The sequence below is a fragment of the Coturnix japonica genome, chromosome 38, assembly GCF_054131305.1.
Source record: "Coturnix japonica strain WE chromosome 38, WE-NBRP24, whole genome shotgun sequence".
Taxonomy (NCBI): domain Eukaryota; kingdom Metazoa; phylum Chordata; class Aves; order Galliformes; family Phasianidae; genus Coturnix; species Coturnix japonica.
In genome coordinates, this window is record NC_140700.1 from 547,339 (window position 1) to 567,936 (window position 20,598).

At 48.2% G+C, this 20,598-nt stretch overlaps 1 protein-coding gene across 1 annotated transcript in view; it reads right to left on the reverse strand.

The window, feature by feature from the left end:
* Window positions 1–531, reverse strand: part of LOC107321475 (olfactory receptor 14J1-like) — a 42,741-nt gene extending 42,210 nt beyond the window's left edge. Inside the window, exon 1 of the mRNA XM_085527431.1 lies at window positions 404–531. Coding sequence (XP_085383557.1) covers window positions 404–531 — 128 coding nt within the window. The remainder of the gene's footprint in view (window positions 1–403) is intronic.
* Window positions 532–20,598: the final 20,067 nt, after the last annotated feature.

The following is a 20,598-nucleotide window of genomic DNA, read 5'->3' on the forward strand; positions in this document are numbered from 1 at the left end:
CTCCTACTATTGTTACAAAAATCATCTATGGGTAGTAATTCTTGATGCAGTACAGAGTGAGATGCACCTGTATCTGCCAGAAAACAAATTCCTTTGCACTGCTGTGTGCACACTGCGTTCAGACCACTGGGGGTAAAACTCATCCTGGGATCTTCAGGTCCCGCTCCAGTACAGCTGCCACTGTTCCTAACTTCCCCACTACAATTCCCCCTCCATACAATTTCCAAGCTCCATCAACAAGTCCGTCCAAGTCCCCTACCCTAGTTCCCTAAATGTGTATATTATTGGGAGAAAATGAAGACATTCTTGCCCAGACTAGCAGGAGACCTTCAGAGGTGCAAATAGTTCTGCAGACAAGGAGGGAGAAAAACCAAAAGACTGTATCAATTCCTGCCAGACAGACCATCTTGGCATGATCACGGGACGTCTAGCTTTCTGCCTGGCATAGGTGTGATCTGCTACTATACTATAAAGACCATTGGCAAGACCCGCCAAACCTGAGGCGGCTTGGAGTGAGTGACAAGAGACCATGGGTTCATGTATGAGCAAGGAGCAAATGACGAATACAGAAGAGCATACAGCGGATAGCCAAATCGTGGAAGAGGAGCAGAGGGAGCAGACCGCAGATTTTCAAATCATGGACGCCCCCATAACCTACGCGTGGAACCCGCTCTATGACGTCCCAGCCTGGAACAGACAGGGGAGATAACCTGCGCAGAGGGAGATGAGCGCCAACATCGATCTGCATCTGACCCAGGAATGGTTCCATGGCAGGATGGGAGCAGGACGCAGTGGGCGGCACATTGCTGAGCAGCTGATGACGCCGTACTGCACTGTGATGAGGGCTCCCGATGGCTCCTTCCTTGTTAGGGAGAGCGGGACATTCATTGGGGTCTATGTCCTGTCCATCTGGAGCAATGGAGAGGTGCAGCACTGTCGCATCCAATGGTGGCAGGATGCCAGCAGCCACAGGTACTTTCTCAATAATAACCGAATATTTGACAGCCTTTACGACCTCATCTCCTATTACCGGGAGACACCGCTGAGGTACAACAACACGGAGATGAGACTGACAGAGCCTGTGTCTAGTTCCAATGCTTGTAACAAAGACTGGGTGCTGCAGGATGGCACTGGATGCACGAGCGCAGCTGGGGTCCCACTAATGGGTCACACATATGGGTCTGTGTTCACAGTTATGGGACTGGGGTCACACTTATGGGGCTGGAGATGCAGTTATGGATCTGAAGCCCCACTTATGGGGCTGGGGTCACACTAAGGAACACAGTTATGGGGTTTTAGGTCCCACTTATGGGTCCAGCCCCCCAACTTATGGGGCCAGCCCCCCACTTATGGGTCAGAGTCCCCAATTATGGGTCTGGGTCCCCACTTATGGGTCTGTGGTCCAACTTATGGGTCTGTCCCCCCACTTATGGGTCCCACTTATGGGTCTCAGGTCTCACTTATGGGTCCAGCCCTCACTTATGGGTCTGAGTCCCCACTTATGGGTCCAGCCCCCCACTTATGGGTCTGTCCCCCCACTTATGGATCCCACTTATGGGTCTCAGGTCTCACTTATGGGTCCAGCCCCCCACTTATGGGTCCGATCCCCCCCCATCTTATGGGTCCCACTTATGGGTCTGATCTCCCACCACTTATGGGTCCCACTTATGGGTCCAGCCCCCCATTTATGGGTCATACTTATGGGTCCAAGCCCCCCCCACCACTAACCCATCCGACTTATGGGTCTCTGGCCATATCATATAACACATTTTGAAGCACAAAAAAGCCCCCAAAATGCCGTTTTTAAGCCCAAAATCCACCCTCAGCCCTCATTGTGTTGTACCGCTCATACCCTACAAAAAACCCTAAAAAACCCACCCAAAATGACCCAAAATCCACGTTTTAAAGCCCAAAACCCACTGTCGCCCCTATATTTTATACCCCCTTTTGAAGCACAAAAAAACCCCAAAAATGCCGTTTTTAAGCCCAAAATTCACCCTCCCCCCCCCCCATATTACAATGGGTGTTTGAAGACCCCAAACCCCCCATTTTTTAGCCCAAAATGACCCCAAATCCCCGTTTTTAAGCCTAAAATCCACCTTCCCCCCCCACCAATATTATATACCCCTTTTGAAGCACAAAAAAACACCCCAAAATGCCGTTTTTAAGCCCAAAATAACCCACACACACACCCTCATATTACATACGGTGTTTGAAGACCCCCAAAACCCCATTTTTGAGCCCAAAATAAACCCCCAAATCCACGTTTTTAAGCCCAATCCACTGCCCCCCCTATATTATATAACCCCTTTTGAAGCACAAAAAAGACACAAAAATGCCATTTTTAAGCCCAAAATCCACCCTCAGCCCTCATTGTGTTGTACCTCTCGTACCCTACAAATAAAAACCAAAAAGCCCGCCCAAAATGACCCAAAATCCACGTTTTTAAGCCCAAAATCCACTCCCCCCCCCCCCCCCCCCAATATTATATACCCCTGTTTGGAAGTACAAAAAAGCCCCAAAAATGCAGTTTTTAAGCCCAAAATAAGACCCCCACCCCCATATTACATACGGTGTTTGAAGACCCCAAAAACCCCATTTTTGAGCCCAAAAAATCCCCAAAATCCCCTTTTAAAAGCCCAAAATCCACTGCCCCCCCCCACCCCTATATTATATAACCCCTTTTGAAGCACAAGAAAGACCAAAAAACCCAGTTTTTAAACCCAAAATAAGAACCCCCCCATAATATATACCATATTTGAAGGCCCCCAAATCCCCGTTTTTAATCCCAATATCCACAGCCCCTCACCCCCCTTTTTAAATACCCCCATTTGAAGCACAAAAAAAAGCCCCAAAAATGCCATTTTTAAGCCCAAAATCCACCCTCAGCGCTCATTGTGTTGTACCTCTCGTACACTACAAAAAACCCAAAAAATCCCACCCAAAATGACCCAAAATCGTGGTTTTTAAGCCCAAAATCCACTGCTCCCCACCCGCATATTAAATACCTCATTTTGAAACCTCCAAAAAGCCCCCAAATCCCTGTTTTTCAGCCCAAAATCCACCTTCCCCCCCCATATTAAGTACCATATTTTAAGACTCCAAAAAGCCCCAAAAACCCCATCTTTCAGCCCAAAATCCACCCTCCCCCCCACCCCGATATTAAATACCATATTTGAAGGCACCAAAAAGCCCCCAAATCCCTGTTTTTAAGCCCAAAATCCACTCCACCCCCCATATTAAATACCATATTTGAAGACCCAAAAAATACCATTTTTGAGCCCCAAAAAGCCCCAAAATCCCCGTTTTTAAGCCCCAAATCCACCCTCCTACCCCATATTAAATACCCCATTTTGAACGCCCCAAAAAGCCCCAAAATCCCTGTTTTTCAGCCCAAAATCAACCCTCTCCCCCCCATATTAAATACCATATTTTAAGACCCCAAAAATCCCCCAAAACCCTATTTTAAAGACCCAAAAACCCATTTTTAAGCCCAAAATCCTCTGCCCCCCCCCCCATATTAAAAGCCCCCTTTTGAAGGCCCCAAAATGCCCCAAAAACCCTGTTTTTAAGCCCAAAAAAGCCATTTTTAAGCCCCAAATCCACCCATCCCCCCATATTAAATACCCCATTTGGAAGCCCCCAAATTGACCCCAAATCCCCGTTTTTAAGCCCAAAATCCACCCTCACCCCCCTATTAAATATCATTTGAAGACCCCAAAAACCCCATTTTTGAGCCAAAAAAAGCCCCCAAAACCCATTTTTCTGCTCAAAATCCATACCATATTTCATATCATATTTAAAGACACCAAGACGACCCAAAATCACCATTTTTCAGCCCCAAAATACCATGTTTGAAGACCCCGATGAGGAGGGACTTGTCGGCCTCCGTGTCCCACCAGGACGTGGGGGGCTCCAATTGATCCAGCAACGGGAACAAGATGGACACAGCGCTGTGGGGCAAAATGTGGGGGAGGGGGGAGGTATGGGGCTGGAGTGGGAATCTATGGGGCTGGAGGATCCTAATATGGGAATCTATGGGGCTGGAGGGGCTTAATGTGGGGCTGGGGTGGGAATCTATGGGGTCTCCAGTTGATCCAGCAATGGGAACGAGATGGACACGGCGCTGTGGGGCACAGTGTGGGGCACAGTGTGGGGCAGGGGGGATCTATGGGGCTGGAAGGGCTTAATATGGGAATCTATGGGGCTGGAGGACCCCAATATGGGGCTAAAGGGGTTCAATGTGGGGTGGGGGGGGGGGGATCTATGAAGCTGGAGGACCTTAATATGAGAATCTATGGGGCTGGAAGACTTTCATATGGGAATCTATGGGGCTGGAGGAGCTTCATGTGGGGCTGGAGGACCTTAATATGGGGCTGGAGGGGCTTAATGTGGGGCAGGGGGGGGGATCTATGGGGCTGGAGGGGCTTAATATGGGAATCTATGGGGCTGGAGTGGGGATCTATGGGGCTGGAGGGGCTTCATATGGGGCTGGGGAGGAAATCTATGGGTCTGGAGTGGGAATCTATGGGGTTGGAGGAGCTTCATATGGGAATCTATGGGGCTGCAGGAGCTTCATGTGGGGCTGGAGGGGCTCTATATGGGGCTGGAGGGGCTTAATGTAGGGCAGAGGGGGGATCGATGGGGTTGGAGGACCCCAATATGGGGCTGGAGGACCAGAGGGTGGGAATCTATGGGGCTGGAGGACCTTAATATGGGGCTGGAGGGGCTTAATATCAGAATCTATGGGACTGGAGTGGGGATATATGGGGCTGGAGGGGCTTAATGTGGGACTGGGGTGGGAATCTATGGGGCTGGAGTGGGAATCTATGGGGCTGGAGGACCCTAATATGGGAATCTATGGGGTTGGAGGACCTCGCTATGGAGCTGGAGGACCAGAGGGTGGGAATCTACGGGGCTGGAGGGTCTCTATATGGGGCTGGAGGGGCTTAATGTAGGGCTGGAGGACCTTAATATGGGGCTAAAGGGGCTTAATATCAGAATCTATGTGGCTGGAGGGGCTTCATGTGGGGCTGGGGTGGGAATCTATGGGGCTGGAGGAACATAATATGGGGCTGGACAACCCCAAAATTGGTCTAGATGGGTCTAGAAGACCCCCAGTATGGGGCTGGGGACACCAATATGGGGCTGGAGGACCTCACTATGGGGCTGGAGGACCTCGCGATGGGGCTGGAGGACCTTAATATGGGTCTGTGGTCCCAATATGGGGCTGGAGGACCCTAATATGAGAATCTATGGGGCAGGAGAACCTCGCTATTGGGCTGGAGGACCTCAATATGGGGCTGGAGGACCTTAATATGGGGCTGGGGGATCCCAGATTACTCCAATATGGGGCTGAGGTCCCCAGTATGGGGCTGGAGGACCCTAATATGGCAATCTATGGGGCCGGAGGACCTCGCTATGGGTCTGGAGGACCTAGCTGTGGGGCAGGAGGACTCACCTGGACATGGCTCCATTGGGACGCATTGGGACCCTCAGAACTCACTTATGGTGCAATCTGTGCCCCCCAAACCCACTTATGGGGCGATTTGGGACCCACTTATGTGGTGATTTTGACCCACTTATGGGGCTGGAGGTCACTTATGGGGCGATTTGGGACCCCAACCCATAAGAAATGGGGTTTATGGGGGAATTTGGGACCCCCAGAAATCACTTATGGGGCAATTTGGGACCCCCAAACTCTCTTATGGGGGGACATATCACTTATGGGGCGATCTGGGACCCACTTATGGGGTTTCAGACCCTCTAAACTCACTTATGGGGAGATTTTGACCCACTTCTGGGGCTGGAGGTCACTTATGGGGCAACCCGGGACCCACTTAAAGGGTGACTTGTCACTTATGGGGCGATTTTGGACCCCATCCCATAAGAAATAGGGTCTATGGGGGGATTTGGGACCCCCAAACTCACTTATGGGGTGATTTGGGACCCACTTATGGGGCTGGAGGTCACTTATGGGGCGATCTGTGCCCCCAAACTCACTTATGGGGTGATCTGTGCCCCCCAACTCACTTATGGTACCCATTAGGATCCCCAAGCCCACTTATGGGGCCATTTGGGACCCACTTATGGGGCTGGATGTCACTTATGGGGCTGTGCCCCCCAACTCACTTGTTGCTCTGATGTTTGAGGTGTTTCTTGTAGGTCTCGTCCTGGAACAAGCTTTCCGGGTTGTACTTGTGGTTCCAGTCGTTTCTATGGGGCTCGAAGCCGCCGTGGGGCTTCACCTTCTTCCCTTTGCGACCCGTAGAAATGGGGACAGAAAGGCCTGAATTGGGTTAAAGGAAAGAAAACTTACTATTGTTACTTATGGGGCTGGGGATGCACTTATGGGTCCCACTTATGGGGCTGGGGACATCTTGAAGTCTTTAGACTCTGAGTTATGGGGCCAGGGTCACAGTTATGGGGCTGGGGTCCCTATTGGTCCCTATGGGGTCACACTTATGGGGCTGGGGAGGCAGTTATGGGGCTGGGGACACACTTATGGGGCTGGGGAATCACTTATGGGTCTGGGGTCCCACTTATGTGTCTGAGGAACCACTTATGGGGCTGGAGCCTCACCTATGGGTCACACTTATGGGGCTGAAGTCACACTTATGGGGCTGGGGACTCAGTTATAGGGCTGGGGATGCAGTTAAAGGTCACACTTATGGGGCTGGGGACCCACTTATGGGGCTGGGGACACAGTTATGGGGCTGTGTTCCCACTTATGGGGCTGGGGATGTAGTTATGGGGCTGAGGACGCACTTATGGGGCTGGGGTCACACTTATGGGGCTGGGGACTCAGTTATGGGGCTGGGGACCCACTTATGCGGCTGGGGACACAGTTATGGGGCTGTGTTCCCACTTATGGGGCTGGGGATGTAGTTATGGGGCTGAGGACGCACTTATGGGGCTGGGGTCACACTTATGGGGCTGGGGACTCAGTTATGGGGCTGGGGACCCACTTATGTGGCTGGGGATGCAGTTATGCGGCTGGGGATGCAGTTATGGGGATGGGAACTCAGTTATGTTTCTGTGTTCCCACTTATGGGGCTGGAGAGGCAGTTATGGGATTGGGGATGAAGTTATGGGGCTGGGGAGGCATTTATGGGGCTGGGGAGGCAGTTATGGGGCTGTATTCCCAGTTATGGGGCTGTGTTCCCACTTATGGGGCTGGGGATGCAGTTATGGGTCACACTTATGGGGCTGGGGATGCACTTATAGGGCTGGGGACTCAGTTATGGGTAACAATTATGGGGCTGGGGAGGCACTTAGGAACACAGTTATGGGGTTTGGGTCACACTTATGGGGCTGGAGCCTCACTTATGGGTCACACTTATGGGGCTGGGGAGGCACTTATGGGGCTGGAGATGAACTTATGGTGCAGGGGATGCACTTATGGGGCTGTGTTCCCACATATGAGGCTGGGGATGTAGTTATGGGTCACACTTATGAGGCTGGGGAACCACTTATGGGGCTGGGGACACACTTATGGGACTGGGGATGCACTTATGGGGTTGAGGATGCACTTATGGGGCTGTGTTCCTACTTAGGGGGTTGGGGACTCAGTTATGGGTAACACTTATGGGGCTGGAGTCACACTTATGGGGCTGGGGAGGCACTTATGGGGCTGGGGACCCACCTATGGGGCTGGGGATGCAGTTATGGGTCACAGTTATGGGGCTGGGAACATCTCTAAATCTATAGTTATGGGGCTAGGGACACAGTTATGGGGCTGGGGTCCCCATTGGCCCCAATGGGGTCACACTTATGGGTCACACTTATGGGGCTGAGGATGCAGTTATGGGGCTAGGGAGGTGTTGGAAGTAACCGCGGGAGACAAGTCTCATGCTATCATGGTCAACAAGCCTCGTTTATTAGGTGTTACAGCATCTCATTTATACAATCAGTAATAAGTTCATGCATATTGCAAAAGTAAAGCTCAGGATTGGTGAATTAGACATTACTTCATCTGACCTTTGTGGTTAGTCTTATGGATACTTTTTCTTTGCAGCTCTGTCTACACCTTGCTACACATCTTGCTTTTCCCTTAGGCCGTCCTTGCTTCTAGATACATATTTCATCTTTAGCTACATACCCTGTCTTTTCACATACTGATTTCTTCTCAGCTGCCTAGCCCGTGATCGGCCCTAGGATAGACCGTCTTTGTCTTTAATCACGTTCATTCTTTTACAATTTAACTAGTGGAATCTCTTCATGTCCTTTCTCATGAAGCCATTCTGCATAAACACTCTCCACATTTCCCCCGTTTTCTTTTAAAATGAAAAGGCTCAGTTCAACGACCGATTAATCATATTTAACAAGCAGTTCAGTTCATTTGTTCAATCAGTTCTCAAGTAGTTTTATCCTGCTCCATAGCTGCTGCTCTGTTAACTCCTCATCTCGATCCATGGCTGCTGCTCCGTAGAATTCTTCTTGTATTACAACAATTCCAAGATACTGCCTATAGAATAACAACACTACTTATATTAATAACGTAACTATTATAACTCAATCAAGACCTCGATTGACAATACTCTAAAAGTGAAAAAAGAGACAAGTCAAATACAACACAACAACATTACTGTTAAACCTACTAAAAAGAACAAACATGTTTGTACTGCAACCTAAGTTTCTGCAACCTAAAAATAAATCCGTGAGGGTCCCATTGTGTTAATCTGTAACTGATCAGGAAAAGTCTTCAATTTTTGTATACTCTGATATATTGATTTTAATGACCACTAAAATTTGTGCAATAAATGCTTTTAAGATGTTCATAACCATGCTCTACCAACTGAGTTATCCGGGCTAATAATTGATTAATGATTGTGCAATTTTATGAAGTAGCATGTCAAATAGAACCAATTTTAGAGGACAAATGTACTAGAGTATCACTAGGGGCATTAATACTTATTGACCCTTGAGAAACAGCAAGCTGTGTTGGTGGTGGATGCGACAGGTAGTGCCAGCAGGGCGTCCCCTGCTTCAAGGTGCACATTTCCTCTCTCACCCATCACAGATTCTCTCCTGCATTCAGAGTCTGAAGGATTTCTTCCAGTTGTACACCACATCCGCATGGCCAGTGCGTGATATAGAGCCCAAGTGGAACACCTGCTTGGAAAACAGAATAAACTATCAAATTTAGTTCTATTAGCGTGCACTTTTGTCTAAAATGATGCATGGTTATATTTTCAGATCCCAATTAATTGGATGTAAAATAGGTATCCGTTATATGATACAGGGTCATCTCTTTGACTAGAATTCCTTTCCAGGTTTTGTCTTTGCAAATTAAGAACATCTAATTAATAGGCTAATAACATCATAACCAAACAGTACTAAAACATTAAAAGAGCTATTCCTGTAGATTCTAGCATTGATTACATCAAATCCTGTTTAATACACATCTGATCTATTACTAAAATAGAAGAAGCACACAACATCCTAGCTAATGCCTTAAACTCCAAATCTTGAGACTGCATTGGTAAAACAGAAAATCACACACTATGTCAAACTATTACTAATATTATCTATAACACAGCAAGTTACAAAGCAATACCACTAAGTAAGAAACACACAATCACAATTACTATAAAGGCTGGATGCTATTTTCTGCCTTCAGATGAGACCGAAGATATCATGCTGGAACCCACATAGGGCCAGTCCCTGTGGAAATATGAGCATATTCACGACCCCAAGTTGTCAGTGGTAGAGGACAGTCCCAAAGTCCTGTGGCCATATTCCAAACATTAACCATAGGCTGTTCCTTTAGCACTGGGGAAGCCTCAAAATGACGATCCACATAAGCTGTATCTCTATGAATACAATTCAAAAAATTCAGCACAAGCAAAACAAGCAAAACCTTACATAATATTTTCAAAAAATTCAGCACAAGCAAAACAAGCAAAACCTTGCATAATATTTCTTGCAGTGTGTCTCCCATATTCCCCCTTTTTTGTTTAATAATAAGAAGAATGGATTTCAATGTTTGATAAATGTGCTCAGTGATAGCTTGTCCAGTGGGAGAATGAGCAATGGCTGTAGTATGTTTAACACCCCCTTCTTGGAGGAAAGTTCGAGTGGCCTTAGAGGTATACGCAGGCCCAATATCTGTTTTTGTAGTATGTTTAATTCCCATAGCAGCATAAGTAGATAACCAGGGTTTACGGGTGTCATGACTGCGTTCACCTGTATGTGCTGTGGCAAATATGTAAGAAGAGTGAGTATTTATCATTACATGTGCATATTTTAGACGGACAAATTCAGGAACGTGAGTGACATCTGTCTGACACAGTTGAAGAGGTGCTGGGCCACATGGATTTGTCCGAGTCTGAGGCAAAGAGCTATCAGTCAAATTATGTAGCTGATATTCAGTCATAAACACGGTGTATTGCGTAGGAGAGAGGATCATTCTTAACACAATTTTCCAGTCGTGAGGGGTCATAGCGTAACTGTCACTGTTTACAGCCAAAAGATTGTATGTAAAGGCTGACTGAACTCCGAATGTTCTCACTGACTCCCTTAGCTCCTTCACTGCCTCATAAGGCAGGGATTCCCAACGGGGGGGCTGATTCAACGCAGGAAAAGTTTGCAACGTGTCAGCATCACCCCTTAATATTGTTTCTTTTCTGCATTGCTCTAAGACATCACAGTACGCTGTAGGGAAATTTGTCATTCCTGCTCCCTTCAAAGTATCATCAGGAGGAAATGCGTCCGATTCGCTTTCTGGATCTACAGGACCGGGGTCACAACGATTCCCTGGTTTCGGTCCATCCGTGTCTTTAACCACATTACATGCAGGCTGCACAGATGCAGCCACGCACAACGGGGGGGGGTGGGGGGGGGGGCGGCATGGCGAGGCGCAGAGAACGACGTGAGCGAAGCAGAGTGCGGGGGCGCCGTAGAGGCCGACAATGCAGCAAGCGATGTGTGCGGGGCGGCAGACGGCCACTGGCTGGTAATGGTTGGTTGTGTCGGAGCGCGGCCTCTGTTCTTTCTTGCCCTGGGCTAGAGGTTTCCCAGTCGGTGTCGGCAGGTGATGGTGTTGTGGTTGTCCAACCGGCAGTTCTGGCACCATACACTGGTAGCTTGGCAATTCCATCGCAAATGTCCCTTAATGCTGCACTGGAAACATTTTAAAGAGGTGCTTGGGCCTGAATTGGTTACCACAGACGCTTGTAAGGGTGCAAGAGCTGCTAACACTTGATTCTGAGAAGCCTCAGCCTGTGCCTTTAATCCTGCCCCTAGCTCTTTAATAGCCTCAACTATGAAAGCCTGTGGGCACACTTGATAATCTGTCTAACGCCTCCTCTATTGTCCATTTACTCCTCAAAGTACTTAGAATGCCACGAGCTGTAGCATTACAATTCTGAAGTACACAATGTTTTAGCATTATTTCCCTCATGTACTCTGGTACTCCAGCCTTCTCTATGGCTCCAGCTACCTTATCTATGAAGGCTCCAAACTCCTCATTTCTTCCCTGCTGGATTCCCATATAAGACGGCAGCCCACCTGGTGCCTTGATCTTATCCATAGCCTGTCTGGCCAGATACATTGACATTTAACTGGTCCTAGTAAAGCCTGGGCCTCCGTCCGGATGAAAGGACCCACCCCTAAAAGTTCTTCAATGGTTACATTATACAAGGGAGCTCCGGGCTGCCTAACTATCACAACACTCTGTTGGCACATCTCTTCCCAATAAGCATTAAATAGCAATTGTTCATGCTGCGAAAAAATCAACCTAACTATAGCCCGACAATCAGATGGCAACAAAACCTGAGTACTCCAGATATAATCCAGTATCTGTCTCACTGGCTCACTTTTTACTCCAAACTGACTGACCGTAGACTGCAATTGTGACAACAACTTCCAATCTAAAGCACTGATAGTAGACTGTGTCCCGCCTGAAGGATCAGGCGAATACCCCACCGACAGCACCATGTGTTGCACCGCTTCCAACCCCTCACCGTCTCCCGCCTCTAAACAAGCCCGCGCCAGCGCAGCCCAAGCCCCCCCCGCTCCCGCGTGACGGCCTCCGCCAGGTCACTCTGTGCCCCAGGGAGCGGCTCATTGCAAAAGGGGGTCGAGGGGGCCGGCTGTAGCGCCATGGTCGATGCAGGCGGCTCGTCTGATACAGACGTGCCGGGAGACGGAGACGGGGCCCTCGGCTCCACAACCGCTGGCAATGCAGGCTCGGAGGCCGGCGGCAACTTTACAGTGGACACAGCAGGGGGCCCCGGGCAATCTGACCATTCATTATAATTCTTATTCCTCCCCTGCACAGCACTAGCTTGCTCTGCCGCTTCCTTTTCTGCCTGATATTGCAACAAATCATTATAAACCACACGCCACCACTTCCCGCATTTTTTAGCCATTTTCTCCCCATCTATCATTCCCTGAAAAATTGTATCCCCAAATTTACGCCACTCAGCAAGATCATGCACTAAATGCGGATTCTGAAATAACCCTTTAGCATACCCATACACTAATAACTTAGGGAGTTCCTTTTCCAAGTCTGCCCCCTTAAACTGTCTCCGCTTAAGAAAAGCGGAAAATAAATCATATGCTGCTTGCCTGTCCATATTTACTCACGTCGGTACCGTTGCAGCCCTCCAGGCTTCGGCAGCACGTATCGGTCGAGCCCACCTGTGTGGTCACTCAAGACGCGGAGCTCCAATTTTAGCTCTTTCGTCGTCCGTCAAGCTGCGAAATCCGGACCCGAACCCAACGCAGTTCTTCACCCGTGGCAGCCCTTTTTTCCTTATCACGTCGAGGGTCACCATTTGTTGGAAGTAACCGCGGGAGATAAGTCTCATGTTATCATGGTCAACAAGCCTCGTTTATTAGGTGTTACAGCATCTCATTTATACAATCAGTAATAAGTTCATGCATATTGCAAAAGTAAAGCTCAGGATTGGTGAATTAGACATTACTTCATCTGACCTTTGTGGTTAGTCTTATGGATACTTTTTCTTTGCAGCTCTGTCTACACCTTGCTACACATCTTGCTTTTCCCTTAGGCCGTCCTTGCTTCTAGATACATATCTCATCTTTAGCTACATACCCTGTCTTTTCACATACTGATTTCTTCTCAGCTGCCTAGCCCGTGATCGGCCCTAGGATAGACCGTCTTTGTCTTTAATCACGTTCATTCTTTTACAATTTAACTAGTGGAATCTCTTCATGTCCTTTCTCATGAAGCCATTCTGCATAAACACTCTCCACATTTCCCCCGTTTTCTTTTAAAATGAAAAGGCTCAGTTCAACGACCGATTAATCATATTTAACAAGCAGTTCAGTTCATTTGTTCAATCAGTTCTCAAGTAGTTTTATCCTGCTCCATAGCTGCTGCTCTGTTAACTCCTCATCTCGATCCATGGCTGCTGCTCCGTAGAATTCTTCTTGTATTACAACAATTCCAAGATACTGCCTATAGAATAACAACACTACTTATATTAATAACGTAACTATTATAACTCAATCAAGACCTCGATTGACAATACTCTAAAAGTGAAAAAAGAGACAAGTCAAATACAACACAACAACATTACTGTTAAACCTACTAAAAAGAACAAACATGTTTGTACTGCAACCTAAGTTTCTGCAACCTAAAAATAAATCCGTGAGGGTCCCATTGTGTTAATCTGTAACTGATCAGGAAAAGTCTTCAATTTTTGTATACTCTGATATATTGATTTTAATGACCACTAAAATTTGTGCAATAAATGCTTTTAAGATGTTCATAACCATGCTCTACCAACTGAGTTATCCGGGCTAATAATTGATTAATGATTGTGCAATTTTATGAAGTAGCATGTCAAATAGAACCAATTTTAGAGGACAAATGTACTAGAGTATCACTAGGGGCATTAATACTTATTGACCCTTGAGAAACAGCAAGCTGTGTTGGTGGTGGATGCGACAGGTAGTGCCAGCAGGGCGTCCCCTGCTTCAAGGTGCACATTTCCTCTCTCACCCATCACAGATTCTCTCCTGCATTCAGAGTCTGAAGGATTTCTTCCAGTTGTACACCACATCCGCATGGCCAGTGCGTGATATAGAGCCCAAGTGGAACACCTGCTTGGAAAACAGAATAAACTATCAAATTTAGTTCTATTAGCGTGCACTTTTGTCTAAAATGATGCATGGTTATATTTTCAGATCCCAATTAATTGGATGTAAAATAGGTATCCGTTATATGATACAGGGTCATCTCTTTGACTAGAATTCCTTTCCAGGTTTTGTCTTTGCAAATTAAGAACATCTAATTAATAGGCTAATAACATCATAACCAAACAGTACTAAAACATTAAAAGAGCTATTCCTGTAGATTCTAGCATTGATTACATCAAATCCTGTTTAATACACATCTGATCTATTACTAAAATAGAAGAAGCACACAACATCCTAGCTAATGCCTTAAACTCCAAATCTTGAGACTGCATTGGTAAAACAGAAAATCACACACTATGTCAAACTATTACTAATATTATCTATAACACAGCAAGTTACAAAGCAATACCACTAAGTAAGAAACACACAATCACAATTACTATAAAGGCTGGATGCTATTTTCTGCCTTCAGATGAGACCGAAGATATCATGCTGGAACCCACATAGGGCCAGTCCCTGTGGAAATATGAGCATATTCACGACCCCAAGTTGTCAGTGGTAGAGGACAGTCCCAAAGTCCTGTGGCCATATTCCAAACATTAACCATAGGCTGTTCCTTTAGCACTGGGGAAGCCTCAAAATGACGATCCACATAAGCTGTATCTCTATGAATACAATTCAAAAAATTCAGCACAAGCAAAACAAGCAAAACCTTACATAATATTTTCAAAAAATTCAGCACAAGCAAAACAAGCAAAACCTTGCATAATATTTCTTGCAGTGTGTCTCCCATATTCCCCCTTTTTTGTTTAATAATAAGAAGAATGGATTTCAATGTTTGATAAATGTGCTCAGTGATAGCTTGTCCAGTGGGAGAATGAGCAATGGCTGTAGTATGTTTAACACCCCCTTCTTGGAGGAAAGTTCGAGTGGCCTTAGAGGTATACGCAGGCCCAATATCTGTTTTTGTAGTATGTTTAATTCCCATAGCAGCATAAGTAGATAACCAGGGTTTACGGGTGTCATGACTGCGTTCACCTGTATGTGCTGTGGCAAATATGTAAGAAGAGTGAGTATTTATCATTACATGTGCATATTTTAGACGGACAAATTCAGGAACGTGAGTGACATCTGTCTGACACAGTTGAAGAGGTGCTGGGCCACATGGATTTGTCCGAGTCTGAGGCAAAGAGCTATCAGTCAAATTATGTAGCTGATATTCAGTCATAAACACGGTGTATTGCGTAGGAGAGAGGATCATTCTTAACACAATTTTCCAGTCGTGAGGGGTCATAGCGTAACTGTCACTGTTTACAGCCAAAAGATTGTATGTAAAGGCTGACTGAACTCCGAATGTTCTCACTGACTCCCTTAGCTCCTTCACTGCCTCATAAGGCAGGGATTCCCAACGGGGGGGCTGATTCAACGCAGGAAAAGTTTGCAACGTGTCAGCATCACCCCTTAATATTGTTTCTTTTCTGCATTGCTCTAAGACATCACAGTACGCTGTAGGGAAATTTGTCATTCCTGCTCCCTTCAAAGTATCATCAGGAGGAAATGCGTCCGATTCGCTTTCTGGATCTACAGGACCGGGGTCACAACGATTCCCTGGTTTCGGTCCATCCGTGTCTTTAACCACATTACATGCGGGCTGCACAGATGCAGCCACGCACAACGGGGGGGGGGTGGGGGGGGGGGCGGCATGGCGAGGCGCAGAGAACGACGTGAGCGAAGCAGAGTGCGGGGGCGCCGTAGAGGCCGACAATGCAGCAAGCGATGTGTGCGGGGCGGCAGACGGCCACTGGCTGGTAATGGTTGGTTGTGTCGGAGCGCGGCCTCTGTTCTTTCTTGCCCTGGGCTAGAGGTTTCCCAGTCGGTGTCGGCAGGTGATGGTGTTGTGGTTGTCCAACCGGCAGTTCTGGCACCATACACTGGTAGCTTGGCAATTCCATCGCAAATGTCCCTTAATGCTGCACTGGAAACATTTTAAAGAGGTGCTTGGGCCTGAATTGGTTACCACAGACGCTTGTAAGGGTGCAAGAGCTGCTAACACTTGATTCTGAGAAGCCTCAGCCTGTGCCTTTAATCCTGCCCCTAGCTCTTTAATAGCCTCAACTATGAAAGCCTGTGGGCACACTTGATAATCTGTCTAACGCCTCCTCTATTGTCCATTTACTCCTCAAAGTACTTAGAATGCCACGAGCTGTAGCATTACAATTCTGAAGTACACAATGTTTTAGCATTATTTCCCTCATGTACTCTGGTACTCCAGCCTTCTCTATGGCTCCAGCTACCTTATCTATGAAGGCTCCAAACTCCTCATTTCTTCCCTGCTGGATTCCCATATAAGACGGCAGCCCACCTGGTGCCTTGATCTTATCCATAGCCTGTCTGGCCAGATACATTGACATTTAACTGGTCCTAGTAAAGCCTGGGCCTCCGTCCGGATGAAAGGACCCACCCCTAAAAGTTCTTCAATGGTTACATTATACAAGGGAGCTCCGGGCTGCCTAACTATCACAACACTCTGTTGGCACATCTCTTCCCAATAAGCATTAAATAGCAATTGTTCATGCTGCGAAAAAATCAACCTAACTATAGCCCGACAATCAGATGGCAACAAAACCTGAGTACTCCAGATATAATCCAGTATCTGTCTCACTGGCTCACTTTTTACTCCAAACTGACTGACCGTAGACTGCAATTGTGACAACAACTTCCAATCTAAAGCACTGATAGTAGACTGTGTCCCGCCTGAAGGATCAGGCGAATACCCCACCGACAGCACCATGTGTTGCACCGCTTCCAACCCCTCACCGTCTCCCGCCTCTAAACAAGCCCGCGCCAGCGCAGCCCAAGCCCCCCCCGCTCCCGCGTGACGGCCTCCGCCAGGTCACTCTGTGCCCCAGGGAGCGGCTCATTGCAAAAGGGGGTCGAGGGGGCCGGCTGTAGCGCCATGGTCGATGCAGGCGGCTCGTCTGATACAGACGTGCCGGGAGACGGAGACGGGGCCCTCGGCTCCACAACCGCTGGCAATGCAGGCTCGGAGGCCGGCGGCAACTTTACAGTGGACACAGCAGGGGGCCCCGGGCAATCTGACCATTCATTATAATTCTTATTCCTCCCCTGCACAGCACTAGCTTGCTCTGCCGCTTCCTTTTCTGCCTGATATTGCAACAAATCATTATAAACCACACGCCACCACTTCCCGCATTTTTTAGCCATTTTCTCCCCATCTATCATTCCCTGAAAAATTGTATCCCCAAATTTACGCCACTCAGCAAGATCATGCACTAAATGCGGATTCTGAAATAACCCTTTAGCATACCCATACACTAATAACTTAGGGAGTTCCTTTTCCAAGTCTGCCCCCTTAAACTGTCTCCGCTTAAGAAAAGCGGAAAATAAATCATATGCTGCTTGCCTGTCCATATTTACTCACGTCGGTACCGTTGCAGCCCTCCAGGCTTCGGCAGCACGTATCGGTCGAGCCCACCTGTGTGGTCACTCAAGACGCGGAGCTCCAATTTTAGCTCTTTCGTCGTCCGTCAAGCTGCGAAATCCGGACCCGAACCCAACGCAGTTCTTCACCCGTGGCAGCCCTTTTTTCCTTATCACGTCGAGGGTCACCATTTGTTGGAAGTAACCGCGGGAGATAAGTCTCATGTTATCATGGTCAACAAGCCTCGTTTATTAGGTGTTACAGCATCTCATTTATACAATCAGTAATAAGTTCATGCATATTGCAAAAGTAAAGCTCAGGATTGGTGAATTAGACATTACTTCATCTGACCTTTGTGGTTAGTCTTATGGATACTTTTTCTTTGCAGCTCTGTCTACACCTTGCTACACATCTTGCTTTTCCCTTAGGCCGTCCTTGCTTCTAGATACATATCTCATCTTTAGCTACATACCCTGTCTTTTCACATACTGATTTCTTCTCAGCTGCCTAGCCCGTGATCGGCCCTAGGATAGACCGTCTTTGTCTTTAATCACGTTCATTCTTTTACAATTTAACTAGTGGAATCTCTTCATGTCCTTTCTCATGAAGCCATTCTGCATAAACACTCTCCACAGGGAGGCACTTATGGGGCTGGGGATGCAGTTATGGGTCACACTTATGGGGCTGGGAACATTTCCAAGTCTATAGTTATGGGGCTGGGACACAGTTATTGGGCTGAAGATTCAGTTATGGGGTTTTAGGTCACACTTATGCGGCTAGGGAGGCACTTATGGGGCTGGGGTCCCCATTGGCCTCTATGGGGTCACACTTATGGGGCTGGGGACATCTCAAAGTCTTTAGGGTCACACTTATGGGGCTGGGGAGGCACTTATGGGGCTTGGGAGGCAGTTATGGGGCTGGGGTCCTCATTAGCCCCTATGGGGTCACATTTATGGGTCACACAGATGGGGCTGGGGAGGCACTTATGTGGCTGGGATTATAGTTATGGGGCATCTCCAGGTCTTTGGGGTCACACTTACGGGGCTGGGGATGCACTTATGGGGCTAGGGTCACAGTTATGGGGCTGGGGAGGCACTTATGGGTCACACTTATGGGTCTGTGTTCCCAGTTATGGGGCTGGGCCCCTAAGGGGTCACACTTATGAGGCTGGGGACATCTCGAAGACTTTAGAGTCTCAGTTATGGGGTTGGAGTTACAGTTATGGGGCTGGGGATGCAGTTATGGGTCTGGAGTCTCACTTATGGGTCACACTTATGAGGCTTGGGACCCACTTATGTGGCTGGGGATGCAGTTATGGGGCTGGAGTCCCCATTGGCCCCTATGGGGTCACACTTATGGGTCTGTAGTCCCACTTATGTGTCTGGAGCCTCACTTATGGGTCTGGAGCCACACTTAGGAACGCAGTTATGGGGTTTTGGGTCCCACTTATGGGTCTGGAGACCCACTTATGGGGCTGGGGACATCTCCAAGTCTCTAGTTATGGGGCTGGAACCACACTTATGGGTCTGAGGACCCACTTATGGGTCTGGAGCCTCACTTATGGGTCACACTTATGAGGCTAGGGTCCCCATTGGCCCCTATGGGGTCACACTTATGGGTCTGGAACCTCACTTATGGGGCTGGAGACTCACTTATGGGGCTGGGGACATCTCCAAGTCTATAGTTATGGGGTTTGGGGACCCAATTATGGGTCTGTGTTCCCACTTATAGGGCTTGGGTCCCCATTGGCCCATATGGGGTCCCACTTATGGGGTTTGGGGTCACACTTATGGTGCTGAGGACGCAGCTATAGGGCTGGGGAGGCACTTATGGGGCTAGAATCATAAGGTTTGGGGTCTCACTTATGGAGCACTTATGGGGTCATACTTATGGGTCTAGGGACCCACTTATGGGGCTGGAGCCTCACTTGTGGGCCACACACATAGAGTTTGGGGTCCCACTTATGGGTCTAAGGACCCACTTATGGGGCTTGGGGTCCCCATTGGCCCCTAGGGGGTCACACTTATGGGGCTGGGGGCACCTCCAGCGCTTTAGGGTCACACTTATGGGGCTGGAGCCTCACTTATGAGGCTGGGGGTCCCCATTGGCCCCTATGGGGTCACACTTATGGGTCTGTGTTCCCACTTACGGGTCTGGTGACCCACTTATGGGTCTGTGTTCCCACTTATGGGTCACACTTATGGGGCTGGGGACCCACTTATGGGGCAGGCGTAACACTTAAGGGGTTTTGGGTCACACTTATGGGGCTGGGGATGCAGTTATGGGTCCCACTTATGGGTCCGGTGACCCACTTATGGGTCTGAGGACCCACTTATGGGGCTGGGGTCACACTTATTGGGACCGCATTAGGTTTTATGGGGATGTCATTAGGGTTTGAGGTCACAGCTATGGGGCTGGAGCCTCACTTATGGGTCCCACTTATGGGGCTGTGTTCACACTTACGGGGCTTGGGGTCCCCATTGGCCCCTATGGGGTCACACTTATGGGGCTGGGGGCACCACCAGCACTTTAGAGTCACACCCCAGGTCCCATCTGGGGTGCCAAATTGACTTGTGGAATCAAACTCCATAACCACAAAGTAGTTATAAAGCAGGTATGTTTAATGAGTGATGCGCACACACCCTGGTGCAAGGGGGAGAGCTCCACCTCACTTGCACACCGTCAGGAGGAAGCGTGCAACAGATATAGGCTGAACTAATACATCATCAGTAGTTGGCAGGAATTTGGATACATATTCATTACATTCCTGAGACCCCATTAGCATGCAGTCCCTCCCCCCTTGCGCATGCATAGTGAGTTGTGGGGGTGGTGGTGGGATGAAGGCTCATCATCTTCCTCCCCGTAAACTTTCGACTCTTCAGGAGGGGCACCCCCCAACCTGGTTCCAGTTGCTCTGTGGACATCTAATCACCACACTGTTCTCAGGCTGTTCCACCCTTCTCTTCATGGCCTTCATCCCCTTGTTTTCTCAAACTAAGTGTCTGCAATTCCCCCTCTCTCTGACCCCCTTAACATAAACTATC